The 16,424-nt window shown below is 41.3% G+C and overlaps 1 protein-coding gene across 1 annotated transcript in view; it reads right to left on the minus strand.

Annotated features, from left to right (window-relative positions):
* ADAMTSL3 (ADAMTS like 3) overlaps positions 1 to 16,424 on the minus strand; it is a 391,341-nt gene that overhangs the window by 12,780 nt on the left and 362,137 nt on the right. Inside the window, exons 24-27 of the mRNA XM_012801847.2 lie at positions 12,077 to 12,259; positions 9,941 to 10,057; positions 5,307 to 5,490; positions 1,759 to 1,957 (exon numbers count right to left, since the gene is read on the minus strand). Of these exons, the coding sequence (XP_012657301.1) occupies positions 1,759 to 1,957; positions 5,307 to 5,490; positions 9,941 to 10,057; positions 12,077 to 12,259 (683 nt within the window). The remainder of the gene's footprint in view (positions 1 to 1,758; positions 1,958 to 5,306; positions 5,491 to 9,940; positions 10,058 to 12,076; positions 12,260 to 16,424) is intronic.

Here is a 16,424-nt window from a genome sequence, read left to right on the forward strand (position 1 = left end):
AGCCGGTTGAGCTATAGGCGCCGAGCCATTTGATCCATTTTTAAGTTAATTTTTTGGTCTATGTTATAAAGTAGTTAAAAAGTAGTTGGTTCAATTTCATTTTTTGGTGAATATCCAGTTGTCTTACACGATTTGATAAAAAGTCTATTCTTTCTCCTTTGAATGGTCTTGTCACCCTTAAAGATAGTTAATTGACACAGACATCATTATTTCTGAACTCACTTCTTCTATTTCATTGATCTCTAAGTCTATCCTGCGCCAATATCAGACTGTCTTGATCATGGTAGCTTTTTATTAAGTTTTGAAATCAGGTAGTGTGAGTCTTCTAAGTTCTTTTTCAAGATTTTTAGGGTTATTCTGAGTGCCTTCCATTTTCATGTGAATTTTAGCATCTGCTTGTCAATTTCTGCAAAGAAACCACATGAAATTTTGATAGGGATTGCATTCAATCTGTAGTTAAATTTGGGGAGTATTGCATTATTAGCAATAATGTCTTATATCTTTCCATTTATTTACATCTTCTTTAATTTCTTTAACAACTAATTTTGTGATGGGTGGAGGGAGGGTGATTGGAGGGATCACTTCTATGGTTTATCTTACAAGGGTACAAGTGAATATTTCTAAGAGTAGAATATAATTGTCTTAACACAAAAACTAAGAAAATGGCATAAAGGCTATGTTAACCAGTTTGATGAAAATATTTCAAATTGTATATGAAAACACTACACTGTACCCCATGATTGCATTAATATACACAGCTATCATTTAATAAAAAAACACGAATTTTGTAGTTTTATACCCTTTATTATTATTATTTGAGATAGGGTCTTGCTATGTTGCCCAGGTCTTGAGCTCCTGGACTCAAGTGATCCTCCCACTCAGACTCCCAATTAACTGGGACTATAGGCACACATTGTCATGCTTGGTAGTAGCCTTTATTTTGAAAAACTGTTTTTCCTCTTATGATTAACTGCCATGGAACTTTATTGCCCCTTAAACATGGGTCTGTCTCTGTGCACTAATTATACTCCTAACCTGTGTCTATTTCTGCACCAATGCTAGCTACACTGGTTTCCTCGTAACCGTTTTGTATCATGCTTTGATGTAGGATGAGGAAGGACTCTCTATATTACCACCAATCTGTTTTTATAAAAATTTCTTGTGCTTATTATCATATTGTTTCCCACATGGATGTCAGCATTATCTTAAATTCCACAAAAAAGTTCTACTGTGATTTTAATCAGATTTATATTATATACATTTATTCATTTAAAGGAATGGACATTTTTATAGTACTGAATTTTTCCATTCAGGAACATAATAGAGATTTATTATTTTATTTAGTCAGTGTTTACTTTATGTATTCAATAATTTTTCTTTATAGCTTCTACACATTATGAATAATTGTTTCCTAATTTTTATTATAATGTTATTAAAGGTAGCATTTGAGATATAGGTTCTTAGACTTCTGTGCAGAGAACATGAATGTTTTTGTCCTCCTTTTCTTGAAGGCTACTCCCATTCCTACTCCCCTAAACTCTTCTGTCTTAGAGCTTTGTTACTGTGCTACTGTATTCAAAGGGCGCGAACTTCATTCATTTCTGTTCTGGAAGACAGTGACACTATGTAAACTTTGAGGTCAAAGATATAAAATTCATTTAAAAGTCCAATCAGACATTCCCCCCCCCCCCAAAAAAAAAGTTTATTGGAAACAAGGTGATGATTCTATGGTCTACCCACTAGGTCCATCAGCTTTACCTGGTTCCCTGGTTCCCGTGGAGCACACGGATGGACAGAACATGGCTTTCTTCCCAGAGGCCGCTCTCTACGGGCACATGCTGCTGGAGACACCACCTGCACCATCCCCTCGGCTCCTGTCTGCTTGCATGTCACTTGCCGACTGTGGAATCCTTTACCGCAAGTCACAGAGCACTCTGACCACACACTTGTGAGCCACCTAGGAAGAAAAACTATAGCATGTTAGTAAGGACTGGGATGCCAGACTTTTACCAGAAGTTTTATCAAAAGAACAAGTCAATCCTAACACCATGGCAGCTTCAGCGCTGCCACATGTCTCCATGGGAATGAGCAGCACAGTAATGCCCAGCCCGATCCTCAGATTGTGTTACTCAAGTAGAAACAGTGTCACCATCTAGGGACAACCAATGTAGGAGTAAGGTGCCGTTGTCCTCAAGTTTCTGAAGAGCCATTACTTGTGTGGCCTTAGAGCATAAAGCTACGGCAAACTTAGATAGAAATTTCAAAAAGGAGGAGTTCAATTCGTTGAAACTAAGCGGAAGGAAATCCTCCTTAAGTCCGTATGTGCTGTCTGTCTACTAGACACTGATGGGTTACCTTACATAATTCCCATGGGAGGAAACTGATGTCCACGAATTAAATAACTTTGCTCTGGTCACATGACTGAGCTGCCAGGACAGCTAGGCCTGCATTCCAGATTTGCCTAACCTGAAAGTTCATGTAATTATTACAGAAGGTTGAATGTAGATCTGGATACCTTTGAGATATTGAATGTTTTGTTCCTGAAGATGTTTAAGCAGCTGCTGGGATACTAACCACCTCTGGTTATCCACAGAGACCAAGTACTTGGACGATAAAACAAATTACTTCTTTGTTGTCACTAAGATCTAACTGAATTTTAATTCCTTCAATTATAAAAACATAGGTCCCAAACTACAGTAATCTGTAATACTTGTGATTTTGTTATCAGTAGAAATCATAGGTATTTCCATATCACACTACAATTGTGGTAGGTCCTCAAAATACCATTTATATCCATTACAAAATATTCATTACATAATTATACAAAATGTTCTCTATATGTTGGCCACTTCTTTGTAAAATTTTGTAATGAATATTTTCTAAAGGTACATTTAGCTACAATTTCCCACTTTCCTTATTTATAGTGATTTTATGGGTGACCTTTGAGACACTTTGTATAAAAAATGTTTCAATATCTATATTTCAATATGATCAGTTTCTTTTGTAATCAAATGTATTTTATTTTATATATTGAAAAATATTATTCTAAGAAGGTATCCATAGGCTTTTCTAGACTACCAGAAGGGGCTATGGCATAGAAATGTTTTTTTTTGGCATAGAAATGTTAAGGACACTTGACACAGGGATCTGGGAATCTGAGGTTAGATGCTCTCTGTGGTCTCCCCCAGGTATGAAAGTGAATGACTCTGTTTATTCTAGGAGCGTGCAAAGCCTTGTGAATTTTTAAGAAACAAGTCTGCTGATAAATTTCCCAATGTGTATTCTATTTACTTTGTGAAAATCAAGAATTGACATGAAACAAGCTTTCTTGCATTTTGTTACCCCTAGTTAATTGCATATGTTTTCTGCTTTCTGAGAGTTAGCCTTAGTGTGAGATTTTCCTTTTGAGAATTGCAATGGGTACCACAGACAGTTCAGTTAGGATACACACAATATTGATACCTCTTCCAAGAACATGCCTCAGGGCAACTGTTCTGTTCTGCAGTGTGACTCTGCCTCCTACCCTCCTCCAAGGCATAGGCAGTCGGGTCTAGTGTGGGCATTTGTACAGGGCAGTGAGATGTATAATATTAAGCATTCCTCCATTTTCTCATCCATAAAATGAGGTGGATAGTAGTAGCTGCCTAATAGGTTTGCATTATGTCCTTTTAAAATTTTTTTAATGTGGATTTTGGTGCCATTTGGTCAATTATCTGCTAAAGTCTATGCTATCCAATTATTCACTGATTTCACAAATATTTATAGAGTATACATAATGAGGAAGATACTGTTCTAATGCTAGGAATAAATTGTTGAGCAAAGCAGCCATGAATTTGCTCTTATAGAACTTGTATCTAGTGGGACAGCAAGACAGACAGATTGTAACAAGAGCTATTAAATACGAATGATACAAAATATAAAAATCGTACAGCTCGGGGACTAAGGTCAGGGATGGCTTCCCTGAAAATATATTGGGTACACATAGATGAGGAGGAATAATTAAGAGAGGGGAAACAGCGTTCTAGGTACAGAGCAGTGTGTGCAAAGGCCCTGAGTCAGAAAAGGAATAGCACATATAAGAGACAAAAATGACTAGCTTGGATGGTGATCAGTTAACTCAGTCTGAGAGAGGCAAGCAAAACATGGGAAGACAGGCAGTGGAAGGCCCCAAAAGGAAGGGACTTCAATTCCTTTACTGATTTATTTTTTAGTCAGTACATATTTACTGAGCATCCACCACATCCTTGGCACTATTTTAGACACTGAGGATGAAAAGGCATACAAGATAGACATAGTCCCAGTGTAGAAATTTTGGCCTTTGTCCTAAGCAAGCATTTTAAGCAGCGGACTACCACAAGGAATTCTTTTGCAAAGATCCTTATTCTGGGGATGGAGACAAGCATTGGGAGAGATGATGATTGATGATGGTGAGGATGGCGTGGGCTCCAGGAGGGACAGTGGGAAATGATGAGAACAGATGGAAGTCAGAGGAAAAGGGAGTCTGAACTGTGGTCATAGAGATGGAGAGTACTGGGGATGGGAGATCACAGGATGTATTTTGGACATCTGTATCTTTAAAATTACAGGTCTGTATCATTTAGTACTTAGAAAAGTTATTGTTTTACCTCTCAGGGTCAAGTCTAGGGAACTGTGTGTTTTTTTTTTTTTTTTTTTTTTTTGAGACAGAGCCTCAAGCTGTCCCCCTGGGTAGAGTGCCGTGGCATTACAGCTCACAGCAACCTCCAACTCCTGGGCTCAAGCGAGTCTCCTGCCTCCGCCTCCCAAGTAGCTGGGACTACAGGCGCCTGCCACAACGCCCAGCCATTTTTTGGTTGTAGCTGTCATTGTTGTTTGGCGGGTCCAGGCTGGGGATTCGAACCCGCCACCTTAGGTGTACGTGGCTGGCGCCTTAGCTGGTTGAGCTATAGGCGCCGAGCCGGAACTGTGTGTTTTTAACTAGTGGCACTGGTGATTCTGTTCATCCGCATCATCTTCTAGGTAAACCCATGAAATCAGCCTCACTGAGATGTTGAGGAGCTATCAGCCTGTGAGTGCGAGGAGCAGACCGCTTCAGTCTGAGCTCTGGCTGCCGTTGTAACTGGGTGGCTTAGGGAGCTTCCCCATCTGTAAAAGGGGAGATTAGCAACATCTCCCTTATAGATGATGGAAAGTAATCCATATAAAACACTTAGCAGGATGCCCAGTACAGAGTAAATTTTAGCTATTGAATCATTATGTCCAAATTACTGTGTCTTTTAAAACAAGCAAAACTTGGTACTGATGAGACAAGAGTGACTTCATGGTACCTTGCAGGGCAGTCCTGGATGTTACAAGGCTGAAACCCAGCCAGTGGCTTCTGGAGGTGATCACACATGGTCTCACTCACTTCCTGCCCATTGGCCATCACACAGCGGGGTCTCTGAATGCGGACTCCCAAGTGTCCACAGGTGGCAGAACAATGTGACCAGTTACCAGGCTCCCAAACAGGTTCTGCAGAAAGAAAATGAAATGTCATGACAGCCACAAATGAGAAATGACCACGGGCTGGAGAGGACATGTCCGGAGATCCCCATGGCCTATTTCCTGGGTGGCTGCTTGTCTGGGTCTTCAAGCAGCACATGGAGAGAAAGCTGTCTCACAGTGCAAGGAGGTCCCTTAAAGCTTACTTTCCTTAATTCACTTAATGTAGAAACTGGCAGGAATGGCAGCCAGAATGGGGTCCTTGGACCACAGCCTGGGAAAGGGGCTGTCATAGGCCAGCTGGATCTGCTAGAAATACCCCAGAGAGAGGGAGGAGGCGCTCTGAGTAGGCTGTCTCCTTAGGATTCTTTAGGCAGAGCCGAGAGGACATGAGAGGTGGGCCTCTACATGGGGTGTCCTACTGGGTTTGAGTTCTCAAAAGTGAATCAGGCCGAGAAATGAAAGATGATTTAGCAGGAGAAACAAGGGCCAGGGATTAAGCAGTAAGTTTAAAGATGCATTGAGTTCCATTCCTATTTTTCCATTAATTCTTAATTGAAACTTCAGATTTGTCCTGAAACTGCTTAAATAATTTGTCATGGAGACATCTGGAAGGTAAAAATAGGAGTTTCCTTTAGAAAAGTAGAAGCTGACCACCTCCAGGAATCCCAGCTTTTTTATTTTAGTGCTTATTCCAAACAGCCTTTCTTTCCCCTGCTGACGCTTGGTAAAAGATGAGGTAGGACACGATGATGACAGATTTGTGTATGATCACAGAAGGTGCCAGGTTTTCCTGTAATAATCACAAGTAATTGATAGCTACCAGCTGTGTCCACAGGCCCTCTCACACAGCAGAGCGGTTTCTTTCACTTATTGTTTTCCAGTTTTGCCTTCTGATTTTTGAATTTTTGTCTTAAATTGTACATGGCATCATTTGCAAAGCAGAAACATAAAATATGTTTTAAGTTATATTTTACTTATAGCTTTAGTTATGTGCAAGCAAGGACCTTCAAGTTGCAGTTTATTTTAAAATAATTTTTTTAAATAGTGAAGTTTACTGAGAACCTCCCAGATGACAGGTATTGGGTCAGACACTTTGTAATCCATTTTTCACTTAATCTTTATGGTCATCTTGTGAAGTAGATATTTTTATTTGCAGAGTTGGCAGCTGAATGAAGCTAAGTAACGTGCCCAGTGTCCATCACCTGTTAGCTGGACTGGAACCCAAGTATGTCTGACTCCACATCTCTTTCTATGGTGCCACATGTCATGAACACACCTTGACAATTCAAGGCAGGACATATGTTCATTTCTTTAAAAACGTGTTTTTACTGAGGCATAATTCATATTCAATAAAATGCTTAGCTCCTCTCAGGTGCAGAGTTTTATGAGTGTTCCCAATTACTTGCATAACCATGATCCAAGGAGAGGTTAGCAATATTTCCATCACCCTACACCCCTCCCAGGTAACCACTTCTTCATGTCTACCAGTAAACATCAGTGTTGCCTGTTCCTGGCTTCTGAGCTGTATATGCTTTTTCATTAGGCTTCTTTTGCCTGGCATAGTGTTTTTGCGATTCACTCACATCACAGTGAATATCAGTAGTCATCTCTTTTGTAGGTGAAGAATATTTGCTTGTATGACATTTTTTTCTTTTTGGCCGGGGCTGGGTTTAAACCTGCCACCTCCAGTATATTGGGCCGGTGCCCTACTCCTTTGAGGTACAGGTGCCGCCCTACATCCCAGTTTTTTATCTGTTCTCCCATTGAGGGCCATTATGAATATTCTTGTACAAAGAATTTTGTGAACAAGTTTTTTATTTTTTCCCAGGTAAATACTTGTGTGTGGCATTGCTGGGTCAAGGGCAGGTATATGCTGAACTTTATTAGAAACTGTCAAGAAGTTTTCCAAAGTGTTTTTTACCATTTTACACATTAAGCCAGGTGTGAGGGACCTACTTGCATGGGTGGTCTTGCTCTTAGCTATTCTACTGGCTGTGCGATTCTATCTCATTGAGGTTTAACTTCATTTCCTTGATGCTATCTATATATCTTCTTTTGAGAAGTGTCTTCTCAAGTCTTTTGCCCCGTGTGTGTGTGTGTGTGTGTGTGAGTGTGTGTGGGAGTAGGATGTTCACTATGAATTTGTATAAGTTATTATATTTTTTAGATATAAGCTCTCCATCAAACATACTCTGCCAAAATTTCTACCAGCTATGGCCCATCTATTTCATATTCTTAATGGTGTCTTTAATGGACAGATCTTTAAGATTTTGATGGAGTCCAATTTGATAATTTTTTTGTTGTATGTTAAGTATTTTTGACAGAAATGCCTTTGAAAAGTAGATCGTATCACATCACTCCCATATAAGACTCCTCAATGGCCTCCCCTGTTTTAGGAATGAACTCTTGAGCCTTTACCTTGGTCCTCAAATCTCTGAATGATTTGGTCCTCAGCAACTCTCCAACCTCATCTCAAGTTCTTCTCCCCACACCCACTGCACTTGTCCCATGAACCTTATCTGTCCTTCCACTGTGTGGAGCTAATTCTCATTTTGTGGTCTTTGCACTTACTATTCCCTTTGTCCAAAAGGTTCCTTCTTCCCCTTTCTACACGAATGGTTCCATCTCATCCTCCAGGTCTGGGATCAAACATCACCTCCTCAGAAGGCGTACGCTGAGGTGGGCCATAGAATTGGCTACCTCCAATGACTATGTATTTCATCGTACTTACCACAGAGAAATAGCTTACATAATTATCTTATATTTACTTGGCTATTGTCAATATCACCTAATAGAATGTCAGAATGTCAAGTCCATAAACACTGTCCTGTTCAACACTAGGACAGAGAACGGAAAATATTAGTTATTCAGCCAATATTTGTCAAATTAATAAGTATTTTTGAAATGTTAAGCTAAGGTCCATTGAAAGGTTGGCACAGTTCACAGTGTGTGAGCATGTCTTTACACATGTATGTGTGCATCTGTAGGAGGTGGCTGAACAATGTAGGTAGTTCTAATAAACCAAGAGTTTGGGGCAGTGCCCGTGGCTCAAAGGAGTAGGGCACCAACCCCATAGGCCGGAGGTGGAGGGTTCAAACCCAGCCCCAGCCAAAAACTGCAAAAATAAAATAAAATAAAATAAACAAGAGTTTGACTATTCCAAAGACTCTACCTTCAACAGTAGCGTCAGCCTCACATATATGCAACTCTTTCATCAATTGATTTGAGGGAATTCTTTTGATCTTGGTGTTCTATGCCACTTGGAACTTGTCTGTGCCTTTGCACAGCCTTGCTTTTCTGACTACAATGTCCTTCTTCCTCTTCTCAGAATAAACATCATGACTAACATGAAAGCTTAGTTGACTTCTCCAGAGCGACACAGAGCCTCTTCCTTGGTGCTACCATCCAATCCAATTTTGGTCCTCTTTCTCTGCGGGCACTTGTCACACTGCTTCAGAGCATCTGTTTACACACAGCTGCCTCCCTCTTCAGATGAGTGCTTCTCAAAGACTAGGTCATCCCTGCATCTCTGGTCCTCAGAAGAGCTAAGCACTGTGCAAATATTTGTTGAATGTCCAATGAATGGATAATTATGCATGGAATAATAGGAGGAGTATGTCTAAAAGAGGAGGAAAGTATAACACGTAAATACCCCCAAGATATTGTGTTAGGAATAACGTGTGAGGGATCACTGATTGGCAGTTCAACATTGTCTTCTGCTTCTGTGTTCTCGCTTGCATCTCAGGAGGTAGAAGCCTAGAAGCTCATTTTCCAGATTCTCCACCTGTGTGTTATATTCTGCATAATATATCATGCAAAGGAGAGGCAAGATTTAAAGGGTAGAAATGACGCAGCCATTATTATTCTGTGTAATGGATAAAACATCAGGTTTAATAGTAGTTTGTGTTCTTCTGTGATTTACCCACTTTTGAACTACAAAGAGCTAAGAGCATCAGTGATGATTTCCTATGATTCTAGCATTTTGACTTTTTAAATTCTATCTTGCCACCTTAGCCTTCTGAAGACTTTTGCTTGTAATACTTAGATTAGGTTCTCTTGATTAAGCAATGACATATAACAAAGTTGGTATGTATGGAAAAATCATTTTTGTGAAAAGAGAACAATGAAAGACTCAATCCCAGTGCTCTTAGCAAACATTCCTTCTATTGATATTCACCAATTTGGCAGTAGTTTTGAAACTGGAAAATCAATATCTACATTATTATAAATAATGATCCATATTTGGGATATGAACTATATAGGCTGCCGCAGGAGTGGATTTTTCTACAAAATTCCTTCAATGTGGAAAGAATAAATTGAACCACCAAAGACTGAGGGATAAGAAAAAGGTTGGCCAAATGCCTAGGAATGATTTTCCACATTGCCAAGTGAAAAACATGTGGGGTCTTTTAGCTAATTCCTTATCCTTCCACATGCCTCACAAACAGCAAATCCCAAAGAAGTCAAAATCCCAGACCTTGAAGCAGGGGTTCTCCTGTTGGGCCATTGCTGTTGGTTCCACTATTGGATGCCTTGAGAACAGACTGTTTATGTCCCTTGGGAAATGCAGTTTTACTCTCTGGCCATCTTCGTTCTGAGAGGACACAAAAAAGTAATACTTTTTACCAGTTAGAAATGATCTAATTCTTGTTTCAGCGTGGGTGTTCTTATAGACAGCTACTAGGAAATCAGTGCTTTGTAATAACATCCGTGCCCCTGGATGCTGAGGCTCACGTGGGTCTGGGAGTGGAGTGAGCATACCATGTGGGGGGATAGGAGTTCAGCTAGAGACATTCACTCGGCTAATATGTGGCACCGGAATTCCAGATGGGGCTGGAGGAAACAGACTGGCTGGCTAGAGGGGCTTTGGGAGAATGTTCCCCAGGGGACCTCACAGGGTAAGGAGTGCAGGGTTTTAGGAAGGTTGTGGAGCTTCAGCATAAGAGGAGGGTTGTGAAGCTTCAGCATAAGAATTCCATGTTGCGAATTTTTCTCAGTCAAATTAGGAATGCTGTGACCTGGTCCCTCAGCCAAGTTACCAAAGTCATGAGCTTCTAGGCTTGAGGGGATTCCTAAAAGAAACGCTGTGCAGGGCAGGGATGAGACAGCCAGGCAGAGCCATCAGTGGAGATGGACAGAAGCAAGGAGCAGGCTGGGACTCTTCAGAGATCAGGGAGAAGTCCCTGAAGAATCTATCAGGATTAGCCCTGCCCATCTACTGAAACTCTTCTGTTCCGAGATTTCAGAAGATCACTGCTGTGCTTAGGGAAGCGTCACTTGGAGCTTGTCACTGCCTCTCTGATCAGTACTGAGAACCCCCGACAGGCCGTGTGAAGGGCCCTGGGAGAGCAGAGCACATGCCTGAGCATGAGTCCACATGCCCTGTGAGCCTCAAGGTTCTTCATAAATGCAGTAAGATTAAAAATTACTGTTCACAACATGGTACTGCTGTAAATATCACTACAATCAGTGGTGGTGTATGGCAGCTAACCCAGCCCTACACAGCACTGCCCATCACTACATCTCTAGGCCCCTTTAACTACCAACAAGGAAAGCCACAAAGGACACTCATTCACATCCTCTCCTCTCCTCTTGGTTCACCACAGATTCTATTAGTTTTGCTGGTGATTCAATTTCATTCATTCATAAGACATGTATTTAATGTACTTGTGTTAGGTGCTGGGGATACAGAGGGGAATAAAAAAAGATCTCTGACTGATTTCTGTGACTAACTCTCAAACTTTTGTAAACTCTAGTGGAAAACTTATTGAGTCTGAAAACCCCAGTAACTTGAAGCTTACTTTAGTGGCAAGAGCTTGACAAGATATTAACCACAGTAGACAGAAGTTAGCTTCTCATCCTGTGCTGGGGGCACCTTGCAATGACCTTCTCCAAATTGCAATACTGACCCAACTGCACAACAGTATTTTAAGAGTGATAAGCTGGTATTCTTGGGGTTCCTTCTGTGTACCTCACACTCTATTCTCTTCTTAAGACATGGTCCCTACCATTGAGGGACCTCCAACTTTACTGAGGAAACAGAAATAAAAGAAGAAAGCATTTCAGAGCAATGCACAGGAGGACTCAATCAGGCACCAAGTAGTGAGAGCAAAGAAAGGAGAGGGTCGACAAGATTTGAGAAGGATGCACACAAAGAGGAGGGACTCAGCTGGTTCCACAGGATAATGGCAATTTGGGCCATGCAGGGAAAACAGTGAAGGACATTCCTTTCTAGGAGAGCAAGGAGGGAGGAGCATGATGTGTGTAACTATTCTGGCTAGAACATACCTCAGTGCTAGCTAAGAATAGGGCTCAGAGGAAGAGCAAATATAGAGGAAGAACATGAAGGGTCTTAGTTTGGGCCAGAAAAGTTTAATAGTATAAGTTCTTATGCAGAGGAGTAGCATTAAAAATGTCACAGCTTCTGAGAGAAGAACTGGTTAAGACAGGCTGATAGAATTTAGTGCTTCTTTTTAAAGAGGAAAGGGTAGTTATGGTTCAAACCATCTAATGTCTATCTTATTCATGCCTTGACCCCAGAATCAACAAAACCAAGCCCTACTTTGTACACACTATAGGGGTACTTAATGAACAATAAGAATCTGACACTCACCCAGCAAGTGGAGCACAGATGCTGCCACTGCCTTTCCAAGAGCATTGGTGGCTGTGCAGATGTAGGTGCCTTCATTTTCAAGGGAAACATTCTGCAACAACAGGGATCCATTGAAAAGCAAGGAAACACTGTCACTCAGAGATCCTCCTTTCTTCAACCAAGTTATATTAGGCTGAGGGGCACCTTGGGAACAACAACAAAAAAATATGACAAAGGCAATTCCTTTAACAACAGGGCCACAGAATCATGTTACAAATACCATTTAGTGTTTTGACCACAAACCAGCAAATCATTTAATTGTACAAAATTTAAAAAATGGCAATTTCTCTTTCAGTAGTTCCTCTACAGTGGGAAGGGAGATCTTGTCAAAGCAAAGTGCTTTGGTCTACTGAGTACCTGACTGATTTGCATCTATAAGCTAAGGTACCAGAAGGGCTGAGGATAGGGGGGCTGCACTGTACTGGGGAGGGAGGCATCTTGAAGTTGGACAAGGTGAAGGGTTGGGAGGAAGGAGTGGGTAGAGCTAGGGCAGCGGTTCTCAACCTATGGGTCATGACCCCTTTGTAACAATGAAAATACATCCTACATATCAGATATTTACATTATGATTCCTAACAGTAGCAAAATTACAGTTATGAAGTAGCAACAAAAATAATTTTATGGTTGGGGGTTCACAACAGGAACCATATTAACAGGTCACGGCATTAGGAGGCGTTAGGAAGGTTGAGAACCACTGACCTAGGGGGAGTGAAGGCAGAGTCAGAGAGAGAAATTCCCACTTATGAGAAGTCTTATGAGGAAGACTTCCAACAATAAAAATACCTAATATAGATCTTTAAGCTGTTTGACGTGCATATGCAGTGAAACATTCCTCCTTTCATAGGAATATGATGCTTGTCAACTAAGTTTGCAAACTTGCCACTATGCACTTGCATTGGCAGCACTGTACAAACAACTCAGTAAGATTACATAACCTTGGTATATCAGTGATATCAGTGTCCCACAGCTATGTACATGGCAATGTGTGGTGGTATCTTGCTGAGTGGCATTCTTTATTGTTGTTGTACGTTTTTGTGTGCTATTTTTTTTTTTTTTGAGACAGAGCCTCAAGCTGTCCCCCTGGGCAGAGTGCCGTGGCATCACAGCTCACAGCAACCTCCAACTCCTGGGCTCATGCAAGTCTCCTGCCTCCGCCTCCCAAGTAGGGACTACAGGTGCCCGCCACAACGCCTGGCCATTTTTTTGGTTGCAGCCATCATTGTTGTTTGGCGGGCCTGGGCTGGGGATTCGAACCTGCCACCTTAGGTGTATGTGGCTGGCGCCTTAGCCGCTTGAGCCACAGGTGCCGAGCCTTTGTGTGCTATTTTGAGAATGTCAGAGCTTGAATTAGAGCAATGAACATTCATAAATTTCTTGTTAAATTTGGCAAGAGTGGAAGTAAAATCAGTGATGTGTTAGTCCAGGTTTATGGGGATAATGCCATGAAGAAAATGGCAGTGTACAAATACATTAAATGTTTTTCTGAGGGGAAAAAAGCATCACTGATGAAAAGAGGTCAGGGTGGCCAGTAATGAGCAGAACTGAAGAAATCATTGTAAAAATCAATTGAATTCCACATTAAAATTGTCAGCTGACTGTGAGAAGCATAGCAGACCAAGTAAACACCAATAGAGAAACAGTTTGGAGAATCTTAACTGAAAATCTTAGCTAACAACTTATGGCTCTTGCATCATGACAATGCACTAGCTCACATGACACTGTCTATGAGGGAGTTTTTAGTCAGTAAAAAAATAACTGTATTAGAACACTATCCTTAATCACCTGACCCGGCCCCCAACGACTTTTTTCTTTACCTAAAGATAAAATATATATTGAAAAGAAGACATTTTGATGACATTCAGGACATTAAGGGTAATATGACAGCTCTGATGGCCATTCCAGAACAAGGGTCCCAAAATTGTTCGACGAGTGGACTGGGGGCTGGCATGAGTGCATAGCTTCCCAAGGGGAGTACTTCAAATATTACTATAGTGATATTCAGCAATGGGGTGTAGCACTTTTTCTAGGATGAGTTTGTGAACTTAATTGTCAGACTTGTATACAGTCTTTAGGGAAACAGATTTTGCTCATTGATGCTTTTGTAAGAGAGGATAATTTTGATGATCCAGTAAAGGTGATATAAAGTTTTTTTATAAAACGGACAATTTCAGGGAACAGGGAAGTGCTGGGTTTCAGGTCTGGATCAATGCAGTGAGGTGCACAGGCTGTAAGCATCATTGCAAGGGCCTGGGCACAGAGGTGAGCACAAAGAATAGGAAGACCTTCTTTCCCCAGATCTTGGAAATCTTAGCATCTTGCTGGGCTGTGCAATTTGAGACTCAAGGGACTCTCATTTTCTTCTTAAGAGTTGAGGCAGCTTCAGATAATGCCTCAAGTGACTGGTTTTGGGGATTCTTTCTCATCCTGCAGTCCTCTGGCTGGAGAGAATATGGAAGACACTGCATGGCTTTCTGACAAAAGTCACTACTATTATCCTGTCATGTGAAACACCTTGAAGTAGGCAGAGTGCATGCAACAACATGGTGACACTTCCACTCTCACAGCTATTCCTCCTCCCTGTGAGGCAGTCACCATTCTCTCTGTCTTGCAGCTGAGGAAGCTGGTAAGCCTCTAACTTCAGGTCAAGTTTTTCTGTCCACTACACCAAGCTGGTTACTCAAGTCTCTTAGGGCCATTACTGTGTGGCTTTAGAGAAAACAGTCTACCTAGAAATGCTTAAATTTACTTGTAGGAGCCAAAGCCTGATGTTGGCCCAGAAGTACTGCCTGAAAACTCGAGGTAAGAAGAAAATTCAACTCCTACTCTAAGAGGGAGAGGAACTACATAGTAAGAAAAAATCACTGTCTTGGGGTGGGGAGAAGGCTTTGTTCTCATTCTTAATATTTATTAGTCCACCAGTCTTGAATAAGGAATTTGGGTTTCAACTGTCTCATCTGTGAAAGAAATCTGAACTAAGAATAGGAACTCCATCATGTTCAGATGTAATCTTTGAGGTTTTTAGAACCTGAGTCTGAGATGGTTGCCCTTGGGGCTTTTTGTCCTTAATTTTGTGGCTTTATTTGATCTGAGTATAGTAAGCAGAATTCTAATGATGCCTCCCTAAGCTTCTTGCCCTTTGGTTACTCAATCTATGGGAAAGGGATTATTGCAGATGTAATTAAGGTTACTTATCAGCTGACATTAAAATGAGGAGACTCTCTGGGTGGGCCCAATGGAATCTTGTGTGTTCTTAAAATCAGAAGAGGGCTCGGCGCCTATAGCTCAACCGGCTAAGGCGCCAGCCACGTACACCTAGGGTGGTGGGTTCGAATCCCCAGCCCGGACCCGCCAAACAACAATGACGGCTGCAACCAAAAAATAGCCGGGCGTTGTGGCGGGCGCCTGTGGTCCCAGCTACTTGGGAGGCAGAGGCAGGAGACTCGCTTGAGCCCAGGAGTTGGAGGTTGCTGTGAGCTGTAATGCCACGGCACTCTACCCAGGGGGACAGCTTGAGGCTCTGTCTCAAAAAAAAAAAAAAAAAAAAAAAATCAGAAGAGGAGGGCAGAAGAAATGGTCAGAGAAATAGTGGAGAAAGAGAAAATAAGAGACATAAGATAGGAGAGAATATAGGAGAGATATGAGAGGGACATGATCTACCATTGCTAATTCTGAAGATAAAAGGAGCCAGGAGCCAGGGAATGCAGGTGGTGTCTAGCTGACCACTATCAAGGAAGTGGGAACTTCTGTCCTCCAATGACGGGGGCTGAATTCAGCCAAAAACCTAAGGAGGCTGGGAGCAGATGTATCCCGAGGGTCTCCCAAAACTGCGCACAGCCCACTCACACCTTGATCTCAGCCTTTCATACTCTTAAGTAGAACACTCAGCTCAGCCCCACTGTCCTGACACTGAGCTACAAACTGTGAGATAATAAAGGGATGTTATTTTAATCCTCTAAGTTTGTGGAAATTTGTTATAATAGCAATAAAAAACTAATACAGTGAGAGATTCAGTTTAAATTTTGTTATGTCAACTAGGCTGGCCCTAAATAGCCAGAGGGATACTAGTCACATGTGCATATACCTGTTTAGTCTTTTCTTCTACAAATACATACATACAGGTTAAGATTTCCTAAGTCCCAGCTATCCAGCTATTAAATACTGGGGCTTAGATTGACACTGATGCGGTTTGGTCCAGAGCCTGTCTTAACAACACATAGGTAGATCTTATACATTTCTTAATACATTTATTTCTAAGCAACTCATTTTTTTTGTTGTCGTAATAAGCAAGAGTTTTAAAAATAAATTTTGT

The sequence above is a fragment of the Otolemur garnettii genome, unplaced genomic scaffold (genome assembly GCF_000181295.1).
Source record: "Otolemur garnettii isolate 467f Iridium unplaced genomic scaffold, OtoGar3 scaffold00011, whole genome shotgun sequence".
NCBI lineage: Eukaryota > Metazoa > Chordata > Mammalia > Primates > Galagidae > Otolemur > Otolemur garnettii.